Source organism: Larus michahellis, chromosome 1 (genome assembly GCF_964199755.1).
Source record: "Larus michahellis chromosome 1, bLarMic1.1, whole genome shotgun sequence".
NCBI lineage: Eukaryota > Metazoa > Chordata > Aves > Charadriiformes > Laridae > Larus > Larus michahellis.
This window is the reverse complement of record NC_133896.1, coordinates 51,234,966-51,252,508: the sequence shown is the minus strand read 5'-3', so window position 1 is coordinate 51,252,508 and position 17,543 is coordinate 51,234,966. Positions and strand designations below refer to the sequence as shown.

At 36.3% G+C, this 17,543-nt stretch overlaps 1 protein-coding gene across 1 annotated transcript in view; it reads right to left on the bottom strand.

Annotated features, from left to right (window-relative positions):
- Window positions 1-2,893: 2,893 nt before the first annotated feature.
- CFAP54 (cilia and flagella associated protein 54) overlaps window positions 2,894-17,543 on the bottom strand; it is a 110,369-nt gene continuing 95,719 nt past the window's right edge. The window contains exons 62-69 of the mRNA XM_074572659.1: window positions 17,327-17,468; window positions 15,006-15,206; window positions 13,545-13,753; window positions 10,241-10,426; window positions 8,031-8,137; window positions 7,021-7,210; window positions 5,608-5,685; window positions 2,894-3,093 (exon numbers count right to left, since the gene is read on the bottom strand). Of these exons, the coding sequence (XP_074428760.1) occupies window positions 2,974-3,093; window positions 5,608-5,685; window positions 7,021-7,210; window positions 8,031-8,137; window positions 10,241-10,426; window positions 13,545-13,753; window positions 15,006-15,206; window positions 17,327-17,468 (1,233 nt within the window). The 3' untranslated portion in view covers window positions 2,894-2,973. The remainder of the gene's footprint in view (window positions 3,094-5,607; window positions 5,686-7,020; window positions 7,211-8,030; window positions 8,138-10,240; window positions 10,427-13,544; window positions 13,754-15,005; window positions 15,207-17,326; window positions 17,469-17,543) is intronic.

The following is a 17,543-nucleotide window of genomic DNA, read 5'->3' as shown; positions in this document are numbered from 1 at the left end:
TTGATGCAGTTATTAATTACAGGACCAGAAGTTGTTTTTGTTCTCAGGATGCTTACTTTATTCAGTTCACAGAACAGACAATACCAAAGGAACTAAAAAAAAAAATCCAAAACAAACCCAAACTGTTTTTACTATTCTTTAGTTCCCTGTAGGATCCTTCTTATCCCTCGTCCAGGGGATGCACTGAATATAAATTGTCATTTAGTTCACAGTCGTTTCAGTTTGTCCCCACAGTGCACACTCCCTCGCTCACTCTCCCCTTTTGCCCCATCACACAACTTACCAGATAGGGAAATACTACCCGTTCCTTTCACAGATGTGGAATGGAGAAATATTTCAGTTAAAATTTGAAGAGACTTGGTGAACGTGCCAGTGGTTCAAAGCTGTCAAGGCAGTAAGTAGCCCTTGTGCGGTGTTGCAGGGGCAGGTGACAGAGCAGACTTTGACATAGCTGGAGGGCCCTCCCTTACACTTCAGACTGTGAAATCAAAGAAGGTGCCCTTCCCCGCTTCCTTTTAATTTTGGAGACAGTGGCACAGGCAAGTATTCTACAGAAACTTAATTGAGCATGGTGCTGACACAAATTTATTCTAGTCTCACGTATTGAAAGCTTTAGTCTGCATTCAATGGTAAGGAAAAACCCACCCAAACTATGATAATGTGTAAAACAAGAAGCAATTTACTTTGCAATTAGCCTTATACTTTTTTTCTGTGCAATTACTGGAGACGTTTAGATATGAGCTTTCTTCTTTACAAGCAGATTTTAACTAAAGAGTTTAATTATATGCTAAAAGAAAAATGTTTTCTCCAGTGTTTTCTTCTGAAGCCTGCACTGAATATTTAACGCTCTGTTTATGAGTAAAATCTGCTGCTATGGATACGGTGAGGTCGACATTATTATTTTACAGTGCTGTGTTAAAGGACGTAGTAGGATAATATTTTTGTTGCAACAAAAATGCCTTAGAAAGTGTAACGTATTTTAAATTCACATGCAAAGCATTTTGTTTGGTATTTCTCTTTTAAGTATAGGAATTGTAACAAGGTCCAGACTGGCAGCACTGAAGAAACACCTCACCTGTAATAGAACTTTACTTCCATTTTCACCTGATGCTACAGAGTGTTTTACAAATATTAATTAAGCTGCACAAAAGTCCTATGATAATCCTCAAGGTGACTCCAAAAAGAAAAAGAAAGGTTTTTTATACTTTTTACAAAGCATAGGGAAAGACTGAATAGTTTTTCCAAAAAAAAGCTGCAATTTTCTACTTGTTCCATGTAAAAGAAAAATGAGTAATGTCAATTTTTCTCTCTCCTGCTTTTTGAAGAACTGCATAACAATAAATTCTTTTAATTGAAAGAATAATGCTAAGGGATATCTCCTCCAAACTGGCTGCTAGGCATTGAGTTAAATAACCATTCTAACTCAGTTTTAAAATTGTCTTGCAAAAATACCTTCCCTATCAATTACTCAGTTTTTGCTTTCTTTTTATTATCCTATCATAATCCTTCTGATTTTCCTACTACTTAGAGCATTACAGAAAAGGCTACACAAAATAAAAAATAGCACAACTTTGAAAAAGCTACACGTAACACAAATACATCCGGTCTTCTTTCTTTTATAGGAACAAAGAAAAATAGCAGAAAGCCTAACCCCATTTCTTCCTGTTACTGAACACATTTAAGATACTCATTATGCTGAATCTTTTACCTCTCTCTCTGCCTCTGTAAAATAAACTTCACTGGTAAACCAGGTAACATTTCTCTGAAAAGCACAAACCAAGGTAAATCTGCGATTTCCAAAGAGCTCAAAATATTTTATTGTTCTATCACTGGGCTAGAGCACAGTGAGAGCCTGACTGAAGGAAAAGGGGCTGGCGTTTCAACACAGTTGTTTATTTTTCACAGAAACCGAAGCCAGGAATAGTAACTCCCGAGTCCTGAATTTTCACGATGACACAGAAGCATGGCTAGTGACAGCACAAGTCTCAAGCAGGACAAGCTCCTGCCCAAATGTCCTGGGGTTTTTGCTGTTTTTCGCAAACAAATTATTGTAACTAGCGAAGAAGTGCCTGGCCTTGTGGTGTGAGCAAAGCCTAAGGGCCGCGAGCTCGCAGTCCTGAATCTTACTGCACTCTCCAGTGTGGCCTTGTTCAACTAACTCACTTTTTCCTGTCAAATTCCCCATCTCTAACACTGGGCACGCATGTTTCCTCAGGTGGCTGTTGTTAGGACTCATTAGGATTTCTTCAGCGCTTTAAGATAATATTTACAACATTGATAACATAAGCAGAGGGGTTTTGTTAGCATTTTAGAATTATGTCCAAAATTGTTCTATATAGTACCACTTTATTTTCTAAATTGGCTTTTTTTCAGACAAATGCTTTGAAATTATGGAGACATCTGAATGATCATTTTTACCCTCAACAGCCTCTGATGTGGTTTTTTTTTAACAAACCATAGAGAAGTCTGAAATGCTAGTTTCCAAATAGAAGTGTAAAAGAACAAACTCAGTGATGATTTTAGGCCAAAAAAAACATTCTCAACCTCAAAAATAAAACCAACTCTTGATAAGTGTGAAAGCAATTAAAAACTTGCTGATGAAAATAAAACTTCAGGGAAAAAGCGGAATCTATTAACGGGTGCTGGAAGGCTACAGTCCCGTTCAGCTTTTCTAAACAATAAGAAATTATGTAAAAGCTAGAAAACCCCTAACAAACTCAATTATAGATCAAAAATAAATCAAATTTTTAATCCTCTTAAGAAACTACTTCTAATACTTTTAATTCCTAAAATTGTATTTAATTTTAAAAACGATTAATTTTTAAATAATTAGAAATAAACGAAAAATCAAGATTATCAAACACATTAGGAGCCAAATCCTGCTGTGATAAATGAGGTTGTTTCATTAACACCAGAACTTAAGTCTAAATATATAGCACTCAGCAACTGATTAAGTTATTGCAAAAACAGAATTTAGTGAAACAGAGAAATGATCCAGTTGAAAAGACTTTCTTCAGTTATTATACATCCACTGGCAGGATCAAACATATCTTCCAAACTTGCTATTGATTGCAAAGTAACATCAAATGGGATCTGAAAAAAACAGGGGGGAAAAAACCAAACAAATAAATAACTTTATTAAGCTTACAGGTACCAAAAAATACATATATATAAATAGCTCCATATTAAAGCCAGATTCCTGATCGACAACCAGTGAATAAGTTAGAAATACTCATTGCCTAAATATAAATTTGTGGTTAATGACATCTTTTGCAGGAAACTAGTAAGAGCAGGATTAAGGGGAGGAAATTTCCATGAACACTCTTGGCTGACAAAGTTTCTTCTGATTGTCTGTAGGTAAAATAAAGATATCAGACAAAAGCAGCAAGAATGATTAATAATTTGGAAGGCTTTTCCTAAGATGAGAAGTTGAAAGAATTGAGTTAACTGTAAAAGGTGAAATAGAGGGCAATGATAAACTGGTTTGCGTGTCCATTGGACGTGGAGAACTATTCAGCTGATTTAGATATTAAGAAAAACTAACTAAAGGAAAAGCTTGGAACAGGCCATCTAGGGAGGTTAACTTTTAATGCAATTATTTTATTCGTAAATTTACTTTTAAGAATGGAACTCCCAAACACTGTACTTTATCATCTCCCTCAAGAACATAGCTGTTCATTAAATAGCTTTAAAACCAAGCCAGCTGATCGATTTTTATTCTTAAAAATGAACAGTCAAATAATTTTACATGAATAATTCAATAAAAATGCACTTTTCCCACTTAGAAATATAATTCAGTGCTGAATCAAAAGCACCATAAGACACATGAACAGAAAAAAGAGGATCAAAGAAGAAAGGCTGGAAACATGGTAGGAGTTAAAGCGTGGCAGCTTGGAAAATGAGAAAACAAATACCACAAATTAGAACTGAATTTGTCCAATTAATTCATAAGAAGATGTGCAACAAAAAATTGTGTGGTGGGGAAAAATGATGTAAAATTACATATAAGCAACGTATCTGCTGCCTTCTCCCGCATGCTTAAAAACAAAGGGAATGCACTACCCTATGGTATGCATCATCCCACTGGACAATGCACACATACAGCTTATTTAAAAGTTTGGAAATACTACTTAGAAATAGGCATATGTAATGAAGTGCTGAACACTCTACAAGTTCTGTTGGCTTCTCAGCATCTTGAAGGATTAGGCTTCACTTGCTCAACCAAATCTGCCATATCTAATAGGATCTTAGTTTGACGTCTCTATCTGAAACTTTGTGATGAAAAGCCCATCGTTCCACCTGTTGAAACATTTTGGCTTGCTGTGGCATTTAGCCAGAATAAAACAGAGCAGTTAACATCATATTCTTACTGGAAAAACACCACTAAATCAGCTCCCTCACTTTCACCATAAACCCAAAGAAAGAAGCAGGCAAAGTGAGGAGGGATTCGTGAGAATTTGAAACAGGTCCAGGAGGTCTGTGTGATTCTAAGGAAGCTCAGCTGTACCTTTCCCTAGGTATCTGTCAAATCTCTGCCGTGGAAGGTGTTTCAGTGGGACTGTGAAAAGTGTAGCTTTGCAAAATTAATATCTGTGTATTTTGATGCATTGATAAAACCAGATTGAGTGATGTGAAGGTCTGGGAGTCATCTGGGAGAGACCTTCAGGATGGATAACTTCAGGATGATAATATGGGGTGTCAAGAATGGTGCAATATGTATAAAAGGGAAGTATGTACTCCTAGGTACCAGCCTGCAGGAAGCACTGGACAGCTTTACAGCTTCTCTCTTCTATAACAGGCCCCTAGCCGAACTGTTCCCAGATAAAACTTGTGATTCTCTTCTGGTAGGAAGAGCTACCTGACTGGAAAAGAAGGGTACAGTGGATGCCTTATCCATTGTCATTCCATTGTGACCAATTACAGGCAAGATATTTGAGGATTAATAGGGCAGTTGATATGTTACGGTGGATTCCAAAATCTTCCTTGGAGATTCCTTGGCTTCCTTGAGCCCTGGCAGCAGTAGTCCTCTCCTGATCGTCCTAGAATGTCTGAGAACACTGAACGCTACCGCTGCACGCTATGGGCCCATTCCCATGGTATTCTCTGGGATACCGACTACAACTGGGTAACAAGATGGATACAACAAAAAATGGCATGCTAACTCTAAGGACGTGTCATGGCCAAGGCAGAGAAAGTTAAAGAAAAGAGAGGAAAACCTGAATAACTGTAAAAAATACAGAGAGGGAAGGAAATTGCATTTGGCAATTGCATCATGGAAATTCACTGGAGTCTGTGTAAACAATGACCGGAGAATGGCGGATAAACCAGATGAATCCATTGTGAGTGAGATTAATTTTTAATACATTTTTCTATGTATAAAAAGGTGAATGTAATACTGTAATGAACGGTGAAGATATTCACAGTTTGTAATCGTGCACATTGGTATTTTATTTGTAAAGATGAAAAAATAAAACCCAAACGGAAAGCCCAACAAATGTATGAGAAAAAAATGGGAAGACACTTAGTGGTATAATCCGTGTTTCGGTTTAACTGAACAATTGTTTCATTTTAGAAAACAGATTTTTACTGTTAATGAGAATAGCATACCTCAGTTAATGGCAAGGACAGGGCTGGAACAACAGACAGCAGTGCTTTGACTTCAGATAAACAGCTTTTAGCCATTTCCTAATGGTATAAAACAAGAAAAAAACTAATGCTGTGCTATCAGTCTCCTCTGATAAGCTAACAGATGGCTTGGCTTTACCAAATTTTTCAGAACAATCAAGTTTTAGGTTATTCTAGTTCAATTCACAGCAAAACCCTTAGCTGATGCATATAAATTTTCTGCAACACAAATAGTTGTGTTTGCTTGACAAACACAAGTGCCCAAACCTTGCAGTTTCTAGTGAGGCAAAATTGCCCCCGGCTCAGGTATTAAATCAGGTGAGCCAGCATACTTTCGCTACGTGTTTACTGAAGACGTTCTAAACAAACACTCTGACAAGATGATATTTATACATGGCGTGTTAATCTTATTAGTATTCTAAACATTGTTTTTCCAATTACTGACATATATTAATGAAAGTTTGAGCAAAACCCTTCAGGTAATCAGAAACACCCGCTAACGGACAGCTCTCTACCCTCCTGAAAACACCGTGATTGGCCAAAACATCATTTGTTCTCCAAGCTGGTCAAAATACAGCCTCGTAATAATGGCACCGTGCACAACTGTCGCTGTTTCACAGCATCCATCAGACAAAATGACAGCCTCTACATCATTAATCATTTCATATAATAGATATAAAGAGAATCCTGTCACATGATAAATGTCTCCCACTTTGAAAATAAACGTCTATTTTGCCTTGGCATTTATCAAGCAGCAGTTATGCTGTGCCAACATTCTATTCCAATGACATTATCTCAAACAGAGCACATGGAAAATTCTGAAATTACCTCTTTTGTGTGTGCATATGTGGGGGGAGTTATTTGGTTGCGGGCCGTATTCAGCCTTGCTAATAAAAAGAAAAGAGGAAGGTGGCGTAGAGAAAATGAAAATAAATTCACTGCCAGTTTTAGTCTTCTCTCAATAATGTTTTTAGAAGGTTCTTATTTCACAAACCATTGCTGCCCATTTTGCATTGAAGACGTGCAACCGATTTCTAAAAAGCACTTTAGGGTTGATGGCCGTGCTAATTTAACACTATGCCAAGCATTTTCAGACGTAGATTACTATAAATTAGGCACCAATTTTCAAATCTATGTACCTGAAGATGTAGCTTTTATTTTCAAGTGGAAGGTTGAAGATGCCTGATATTTTTGTAAAATGACAAGCAATAATAAGGAAAAGAAAAAGTTAAAAATTAAATGAAAAGTGAAAATATTTCAACATTTCTTGAAAGGGGTGAGGGAAATTTAATCTTTTATGTCTGCCTTCCAAGTTACCTGTCATTTATTTCCCAAAAAGGCATCTTGAATAAATGACTGTCAGACACATTTAAGAGCAGAACTGTTCTTACTTACTTCTGTTTTTTCATCAAGATGTACTTTTGCAACATTCATTTGGGTTTTTTTTGAAGGAATTCTTTTCAAAATTTCACTTTCTTCAAGAAAACGTGTAGGTTCTGAAGCTGAAGACAAGGTTTTAGAACTTTGCATCAACATTTCAACTTGCTGCTTCAGATTAGATAATTGCTCCCGTAAAGAAATAATTCTGAAAGAAAACAAGATTTTTCATTATTGCTGTTATAAAAGAACAATTATTTGTTATTTCAAGGTTATATTTAAACTGACCTAGCCTTTATTACATATTTTTTCAGTTCTACATTTTCTTTCATTTCAAGACTGATCTCCTAATTTTACAAAAAGTTGTCCATTAAAGAAAGTGGAATTATGAAATGCATTAGCTTTTTGCCTTAAAAACGGTAAGCAGTAGTTTAAGCATGCCTCTCTAAGAAAAGATTTTCTCATCCAAGCAGCACAAGGTGTGCTGACAACCTGGGTGACAGGGGCTGCAATTCTTCTTGGCCCGTTCTTGCTTCCACTCAACCTGCTCAGCAATCCTAAAAATTCTGGGGCTAAATGAATGGCAAGGAAGAAGTAATGAAAAATTCCATAGGATGTAAAATGAAGTGCTACAACTGAGAAAAATTCTTGCACGCTCAGGGTTGTATTATGGGATGGAGAAAGCAGCTGATCCAGTGACAGAATGGGAATAACTGCTGGGATTGCTTCTTAGATTTGCTAGTTTTTTCTTACATTGCTATGACAGTGTAATATAATTAGCATGTGTTAGTTCTTTAAGAATCAAAACTGAAATGCTGATGTACTGAAAAGGCATATGTTTGGATGGGTTTATCGCTGTGTACAACATCTTACAGTTTTTATAGTGAAAAATCTCTGAAAAGCGAAAATGTATGCTTTTAAAGACTTACAGCTCTTCAGTATTTTGTACTTTATTTTCTGTCATCCTAAATGGTTGACTGATCTCTAATATAGCATGAAATAACAGGATAAAGGCAGTGATTATTTACCTAGCCAACGGAATCCACAAGTGGCCTGAAAAAATAGACATTGAACTGAAAATCTTGATGTTGCTAATCTTGACGGGCTTTGTATTATAAGCATAGAGCAGTAAAACCTGCAAAAGAGATGGAATAGGTAAACTGTAATGTAGTATGGTACAGCAGACCTATTTCAGTGATACTAGATTATAGTAGCTATCAAACACGGTGTACTGATGAAGACTTAGATAACTGACTTTCAAAAAAGGGAGGAATGTCACTGCGTATGTATTTGTACTGTACTCCATTTTTATAAGTGTTAAAACAATTTAATTATGCATATAATTTATAGGAGTTTGAAAATTAGTTATACCCTATACAGTCACCACCAAAATCCTAGTCTTGTCCTGATCTTGGTCAATCAGTCCCACTTAGGCTCATCTCCAAAGCTCCAACTTCAGGTAGGCTGAATAGAGAGCATTTACTGAATTTCCAAAGACTCTTTGTAGTTAGTTACGTTTGCTAAATGGCCTCATGCATGGCTGTCATCATACTAGGTTTAAATCTATGAAGTGCACATAACTCACCAATCTAATAAAGCTGTATCAATATATGAGAACAAGAAAATGAAATAGAATGTTCTCATCGTTCACTGAATTAATTTGCTATTATTATTGAAAATATGCTTCCTAGTGGTAGCTGAATATTTTGATTATATGGAGAATGTCAAGAATATGGCATTCATATATTAATCATTTTCAAGAATTGTCTCTGGATCTCTAATGATCTGTAAGGTCATGCTAAAGTAACCTGTAAAACTATATTGAAAAGTACCTTATTTGCATTAACTTCAAAAGGGTCTAGTAGAAGTTTTGACACCAATCTGCTATGCCAAAAATTTTGGGGATCATGGATTTCTATTGCAGTAGCGGAAGTTTTATCTACATGCTGTTCCCTCATTTTAAAATAAAACAAATTCCATGTCCCTTGCTTTCCTGCAACCTTCCAATCTCTCTCATCTTTCATGTTTAGTCTGCTTTCTTAGAGAAATGAGGTTTACCAAATCCCATTTTCCCTGTATATTTATATCTTTGCTTTTCTGACAGCCTCCCACCAAACAGTATTCTTTGAATGTATTGGTTAGCTCTAACCAAACTTAACAGAGTTAAAAAGCTCAAGAAATGGGCCCATGTTAACTGCATGAGGTTCAACAAGGCCTAGTGCACCTGGGTTGGGGCAACCCTCAGTATCAATACAGGCTGGGGGATGAAGGCATAGAGAGCAGCCCTGCGGAGAAGGACTTGGGGGTACTGGTGGATGAAAAGCTGGACAATGTGCATTTGCAGCCCCAGAAGGCCAACTGGATCCTGGGCTGCATCAAAAGATACGTTGCCAGCAGGTCCAGGGAGGTGATTCTGCCCCTCTACTCTGCTCTGGAGTACCGTGTCCAGCTCTGGAGCCCTCAGGACAGGAAAGACATGGACCTGTTGGATTGGGTCCAGAGGAGGGCCACACAAATGATCAGAGGGGTGGAACACCTCTCCTATGAAGAAAGGCTGAGACAGTTGGGATTGTTCAGCCTGGAGGAGAGGCGGCTCCAGGGAGACCTTATCTTTCAATACTTGAAGGGGGCTTATAAGAAAGATGGGAACAGACTTTTTAGCAGGGCCTGTTGCAATAATGGCTTTAAAGTTAATGGCTTTAAACTGAAAGAGGGAAGATTTAAATTAGATATAAGGAAAAAAAATGTACAATGAGGGCGGTGAAACACTGGAACAGGTTGCCCAGAGAGGTGCTATGTAGATGCCCCATCCCTGGAAACATTCAAGGTCAGGTTGGACGGGGCTCTGAGCAACTTCATCTAGTTGAAGATGTCCCTGTTTATTGCAGGGAGGTGGACTGGGTGAACTTTAAATGTCCCTTCCAACCCAAACTATTCTATGATTCCAAGACATCAAGGACCTGCAAAAGGCATGAATCCAACATGGCCTGGAAGCTCTAGATGGTTAACAAAGTCTTTCTTTGGCCTGCCACCAAAAAACTGTCACAGCATTCTGTTTGTCCTACATAGCAGGTTTGTGGCAGAGTAAATATATAGCTCCCTGCTGTGCAGCTTGCCAGTCAGCATATGTATAATTCAATAAAAAGCTGCTCAGTCAGAACACAAATATTCATTGGAAATTAGACTTAATTTGTTCCAATAACTCAATAACTAAGGAATTGCTTTGGTGTAGTTGTACCTTAGTCTCTGTATCGTTTGATGGCTTTGCCAGAGAAGGAATGTACCACTGAATGTTAATTTCCTTATTTGAAGCATTTGCTGCCCTACTCTCCGTCTGACTGTCTGCTTCTGTGATGACAGGAACCGGAGAAGCTATTCTCACATGTGACATATTTGATGTAGTTCCAGTAATTTCAAGTGACATCTGAAACACAAATGAAAATTTTAAATAGCATTTTTTCTAGTGTAACATGCAAAATCTGCTATAATCTAGTGTCTACTAGAATCAGAATGACTCTCACTCCTGCACAAATATATGCTTATTTAGATAAATGGGTAATTTTAAAAGGTGTCATTTTACCAAGTTACGACTTTTCAAAGTTCACATGATGAGACATTTCTAACCGTAATGCAAAGGACTTCTGGGCTGACTTAGAGACACCTACACTGAACAATGATGGTTACCTTTGATTTATCTTCTTTATGGCGTTACGTTTTTTGCTAAAAGATATTATGTGGACATGCTGACCATACAAAATTTAGTGCTGGAAAAGTAATTTGTCTGCTATACATATTGATAATTAAAATAGTAATCAGAATGCTAGACTAATGCTTCATTTATGTTTATCTATTTGTTTTCTCGTTAGCCGTGCAACTAACAAAGGGTGATACCTACTAAAAATTCAGTGACTTAATTTGTGAGAATTTGTCACATGTCGTATTTACTAAAATATATATGGATCATTAGCAGGCTATTCATCAAATAATTACTGTTTGGCCATCATTTACCAGGGAAGCAATGGAGGAATACTGTCAACCCACATTCATTCATGAATAAAAGCCTTTTTTAAAGTTGTGAAACATTTGATTTAAAGGCTGAACAGCACCATACCATTGCTACTTTTTGAAGCCTTACACAGGTCTGCAAAGAACAGAGGGGGCCAAACAGTGACGTTTTGGGGAAATGCTGAAGCTATTTGAAGAAGTTGTTCGAGTCTCCATCATTGATTCCAAAATGTGGACACTGGAAACAGCTGCCTAGGGAGCTAGTTCTTTTTTTAATTTTTAATGTTCATTGCTGAAAAAAATGGGGAATTTTACCCACTTTATTTTCAGAAAATACAGCTCATGACTGATACAGAGCGGTAAATCTAGGTGAGCAGAAGATGGATTTTTCACGGTGATATAATCTTACTTCATAAAGCCAGTTCCCATCTCACATCAAAATATAGTTGAAATGAAGATAAAGATGAAGTCATGCATGCTGAAGTCACGCATTCGAGCACGTGGATATGCCTTCAGCATGGCATGGGACAATTAACTGGGGATGACCTATGCCACACAGACTCTAAACACTGAGGCAGTGATAAAAGTGGCCACAGCCCATGGTATGCCATGGGATGTGCATGGATCACACACCTGTTCCAAGGATCCCCTACATTCAGGATCTTTGGCAATGAATCACCAACTAGGTTACTAGAATGGAGTGTGAACAAAATTATGAGAAAACATATATGTGGAGGTGGGAACAACCTGATTTATGTCGTGCCCCTGAACAACAGCTCTTAAAAGTACATCTTACGATATATATTTCTTTCTATAATGTGTGGTGTGTTTTCTTTTTCACTGAACTGCATCTTGTTATTTACATCATATTGAATCTTTTTGAGGAAGGATATTACAACTGCTCTTGTCAAACTGGAGGGTTGCTGAATTATATACATAAATATTTATCTATTCAACTCTCTCAAAAGCCTGAAAACAACAAACTCTCTTAGTTAAGTGTTTCCAGTCCTACATATTATCATGGAACGGAATAAAAAACAAGCATGCAAAATGTAACAGGGCACACAATTTTAATTATAGCCTTCTTAATGTAATTTGGATTCTTTGTTCAGCAGAACTGAAAAAAAACTTCGAGTCAAAAATAGAATTACAAAGACACATGTAAGCGAAACAAACTTGTACATAAAAATCAGTCTTTCAAAAATTCTATTTGTATTGTTAAAAATCCAAGTATCAAATTATAGTAACATTTTAAAAATAATTTATACAGCCTCCTGAATAGTTAAAGCTTCTAAAAATGTTGTGATAAAAATCAATGAAGCTTAGAATTAAAAAAAATAAGAGCTTTATGCTTGTTAGCTGTCTCCAACAGTGAAGCTAACACATGATTATGCAGCTTGCACCTGTCACGAACATGACAGTGAGCTCTGAAGCTTATTATTCTAGGACAGTGTAATACTAATTATGTCAAAAGAAGAGCAGACAGAGTAAAATAATTTTTGATATACGATGGCTGTTATAAATGTCACATACCATATATTTACAATTTATTCAGTGGCACAGTCAGCTCTTTGTTGGGAAATGAGTAATGATATGCTGTCCAACACTGCAGAAAGTTCACCAACTGTAGAAGAATTACTTTCACAAAACTATTTTAATTCATTTTTATACGATAACAAGTTCTCACTCCTCAAGGCTCCCCTGTCTCCATCTAATACTGCACGTAATAGGTAAAAAATAAACCATACAGAGTAACCTGTCATTTTAATTTTTTAGTATTAGGATAATTATTAATGTGAAAAGTGGGACAGAGAAAGTTTGAAGACAATTACTTTTACATTGAATATTCAAAGACTTTTACCATTCAATATTGAATACATATGCCATGGTCACCGTAGACTCCAGATTTCCAATTCAAGATTTCTCTGAGTAATATAGTCTGAGCTGCCTACGTAAATCGGCAAAGTGTAAACAGGCTATTCACAAGCCAGAGATCTGAAAAGACTGATTTTCTAGCCAGCCGATACTCAGTGAAAAAAATTGGCACACAAGGCCTTCAATAAATTTTGATAAAATATAAATTATGTATTTTTTGAAAATCATGTTTTTATTATAGACCAAATTAACAATATAGAGATTTGTACATACAAATTACAAAGCAAACGTCAGGACATTTTTGGTATGGAACATGGAGATCTACAAGATTAAAAGCCTCAGTCCTACCAAATAACACAGCCAACTTAATTAGCTAATAATGAAATCTTCTTAAATATCATTCTGCTTAATCTTCTAGGATCTAAATACACTGGGCATGGGCTACAGATCATTTTTTCAGGAATAAATAACACAAGGATATTTGCATCTGTTAACTATGTCCTTCACTACTTGCACAGGATTTTGGTTTTGCACTGATCCTCTGCATAATGAATTTCATTCTTCTATAGTGCTCTCAGAAATATCACCATTGCAACTAGCAAGAATCTGAGCAAAATGCAAGTATAATACATATTTTGAAACATCAGTAAGAAAATAAGTACCTTTAAAGAATCAGCTGGCCTACCAAGTCGCAATTCTACATCATGTAGCTCTTCTGGGAAATTCTCAAGACAACACAGTGAATATTCAAACAAATGCTTTTTAAGAAATGAATGCATTTCTGCTATGCGTAGAACAATTCCTGTGTCAAAAACGGAACTAAGGTGTCCATCTCTTGCAGAAAGTGATCCAGGTCCTGAGTTAGGGGCAGCTGTGAAAAGAGATGTTTTATGACATCATCATTTGCCATTAAAAAGTAAAATTTCTACAGATACTAAATTTTGAAAGTATAGTAAAATATGTAAATTGATTCAATATCAACTAAATGCCTTTCCAACAATTATACTGCTTGTCCTTAAATATTACTGGGTTATGCTATTTGTATTGCAGTTTTTCACTGGAGAGCTGATAATGAAACAAGCTTTGTCTGGACATCATAAATTAGCATAAAATGGGAGATGCAGTTTTGAGGTTTAGGTACTTAAATTTAGACGTGTAAGCAGAAGCGTGTTTACCACGTGTCTAAACGCCCACTAGAATAAATGCATATTTATTCACTACGGTCAAAAGAAGCTCTAAGAGCTCTTAAGACCCTAATTTAGACAGCTAGTGGCTGATCAGCTGAGTCGCTCCCTAGGCTCCATCATTGGTAACTACAGCTGAGATATGCACGCACATTTTGAGACCTACGTGTAGATACCTTATTGTCCTTATAGTTCTGTGGTGAGGTAGAACACTTTCTTTTCCTTTGGTGCTGCAAGGCAAAAAACCAACCCTCTCTGAAATTATTATTTTCAGTGTTACTGAGTTTCACTCCAGGCAGCACCGATATGTACAATCTAGTTCTGTTCTCACCTATCAGGTTGTCACTTGGATACCCAGCAGCTGGCCATCAGGTATGAATGCATAGTATTAGTGCCCTGAAATTAATGGATTTTTACTCTGTTTGAAAAAAGTAATGATTCTTACTCTGTCCTATCTATTACCATCTTTTGTTTACAGTGAAATAAACCAAGTACGTACATAACATCTGGGGTTTTAGTGAAAATACATTCAATAATGCTCAGCCTTCCCACTTACACTACGCTCAACTCTCACAAACAGGCCCCCAACTGAACAGATCGATTTCTGATGTGACTTAAGTCTCATATATCTAGAACTAAAAATAAATATAGATTATGTATTTTTAAAAAAATGCTTCAGATATAGTAATAGCAATTAAGTTTTGAGGGATGTATCATGAAGGCTTATGAATAATTATGAAAAAAGGTAATATCTTCACTTACAACATTTGTAAACTGACATAAATCTTGATTTCGGTTAATATTTTTTCTCATTCGTACGATTTAAAGGAACTCAAAATGAGAGCATCTCTGCTGATGGCCTTTGAATCTGACACTGTTGGCCCCCAAGAACAATATCTCACCAATGGCATTTTTCTAAAAGGAAGAAAAAATTCATACCAAATAGAAGGTTTGTGTTATAAAGTCTTTTTAAATAACTGTGGTAGCGAATTAAGTGAACCCATGTTATTGTCTCTTTCTTCTGGTTGGCCTTGGTGGCAAGACTTTCTCTTCCTTCACTTTGGCTCTGCTTGTCTTGTGTGATTTGTTTGTTTTCAGTAGAAGATGCTTTGGGACTTTCAGAGACAACGTTGTATCCATCTGCAAATCCAATAACAGTTCAACAGTCCACATTACGTGAATGGTTGCAATTCAAAAGCTATTTCTGCATTGTGTTGGAATTCACTAATCTGTAACTGAAAATGTAACTTTTGAACCTGGTTATGTTTCTCGTAAGAGGAAGATTCTTTCTATTCTGCTTTAATATTAGTTGGACTATTAAAGAAAATATTTCTCAGATCATGTCCAGGAATCTGGCTGGTCCTTGCAAGGAGCTAAAAGGGGTAGAGAGTGAGCCCCTCTCTCTCTCTCTCTCTCTCTCTCTGTCTGAATTTAAATATAAACCCATTATTTCTATACATTGTTCGATAGAAACAACACTAGGAGTCATCAGTCATAACTACAGCAATTGAACTTTGCATTTATATTGACCTGAACTCAGAACAGTTAGGTACTCTGAAATGTTTGTTGCTAGCTTCAATCCAGTCCCTTGTAGATATTAAGCACGTTTTCAATTAAACGGATTCTTGACTATGGACTAAAAAAATATACTTTTTGTGTGCTATCTAAATTTATACTTATGCAAAAAGAGGAAAAAAATCAGTACAGTTATCACTATATCACTGCTCATATGCAGTATTTTTTCACTGTATTAGTACATGGCTCTCTCAAAAGCCTACAGAATTCTTATGCTCTGTTTCTCATTCCAAATTGAACAAACATTATGTTACAGTAATTCCTAATAGCGAACTTCCAGAAAATAATTTTGTGTGCTTCTACAAAATATGAATGTCTCCATTATTCCTGATACTTCACTGACAATTGTAAAAAAAGTATTTAGTTAAAATGGCCACATTGTTTATAGATGAAACTTAAACAATGTGTTTCACTAATGGTTTTACAGAAAATATTTAGCATGCTGTGCTGATCATTTCCATTTCAATTTACCTTTATATATTTTGGCCTACTATTGCTTTTCTACATTTTCTATTCTTTGTATTGCCTAACAGAACTATCAGGAGAAACACCTGCTGCATTTGCTAAAAGAAAAAAAATTATCTGTAATTATAAGCAATGGAGCTCGTACAAAACAATCAGACTGATGGAGAGTCTTAGCATACAACACTTGTTTTCATAAACCAATCAAAACACATATGTTTAAACACTGTACAGTAAGCAGACGTTGCTCAGCTTTGCCAGCAACTACCAGGCAGAACAATTCAATCTTTGTCAGTCACTTGGGATGATTGAAATTAAGCCACCGAACCAAAATTTTAGCCCTAAACTAGTGGTTCCCAGTTTAAAAATACATATAGATATTTTGCCTTAGTGCTTCTATAACATCTGGCAACCATTATCCCAGAATTCCTAGTTTCACTGATTTATTTTTTTTAATCAAAAACTTCCATTTCATCAACTCCATTAGCTGTGAAATAAATGCAGAAGTTGGAAATAAACCAAGCAAAGGCAAAGTTCTACTAAGCTAATAGAAGCATCTTGAAATGATAGTCCACTGGACTGGAAAGACAGTGACATTTTTTTTATTTTACTGACTTTGCCTTTTAGAATACAGTACCCAGGCAGATAACTTCGTAAGAGTCTGGGTTTCTTGGTTTGGGGGTTTGGGGTTTGGTTTGTCGTTGGGCGTTTTTTTGGGGGGGTGGGAGAGGGTGGGCAGGAGAGACAAACTATTCAACACCAATATGCGTTTGCAAAATCAAAAGAAATCCTGAAATTCTCCAAGGAAAAGCTAATATACCTAAGGAAAAACTCTGTTCAAAATCAGTGGAAAAAAAAGCAGTGATGACTGATAGGGGGGCCAAGACCTACTCTAGAAGTCTGGGGAAGTCCTGTGACCAAGGTCCATCTGTTTTTCTAGAAGTAAGTATGTCAGCACGTGCACTCTATCTTGCTGAGCCACAGTATGCAAACAATGCAATTTTTCTTAACCTATTGAACGCCCGCACAGGCTGATACTTAAAGACCCATTAGATCTAGTCACTATTTTGTACTGTTATGCAGGATGAGGATTTTGCTTTTACTTTCCAAATTTGACTTAAAACTTTTCATAAATGAAAATTAGATAGTAAATGTATTACTAGATTACAAGGCATATATAGTGTATTATTATTTAATGTTCTTTACTAGGTATAAAGGAATACCAGATAAGAAATCTCTGTACGAAGCAAGAAGATCCATGAAAGCAAATTCTGGGATTTTCTGTTGCACTGCATCCTCCATGCTGTGTTCTTTAACACTCTTCATTCCAATTAATAGCTGAGAAGCAAGCGCAGCTTCACTAACCTAAAAATAATGTTTATTTTATTCAGAACCAGTTCACTACAATATTTATATAGATTTTAAAATCTGAGAGTAGCA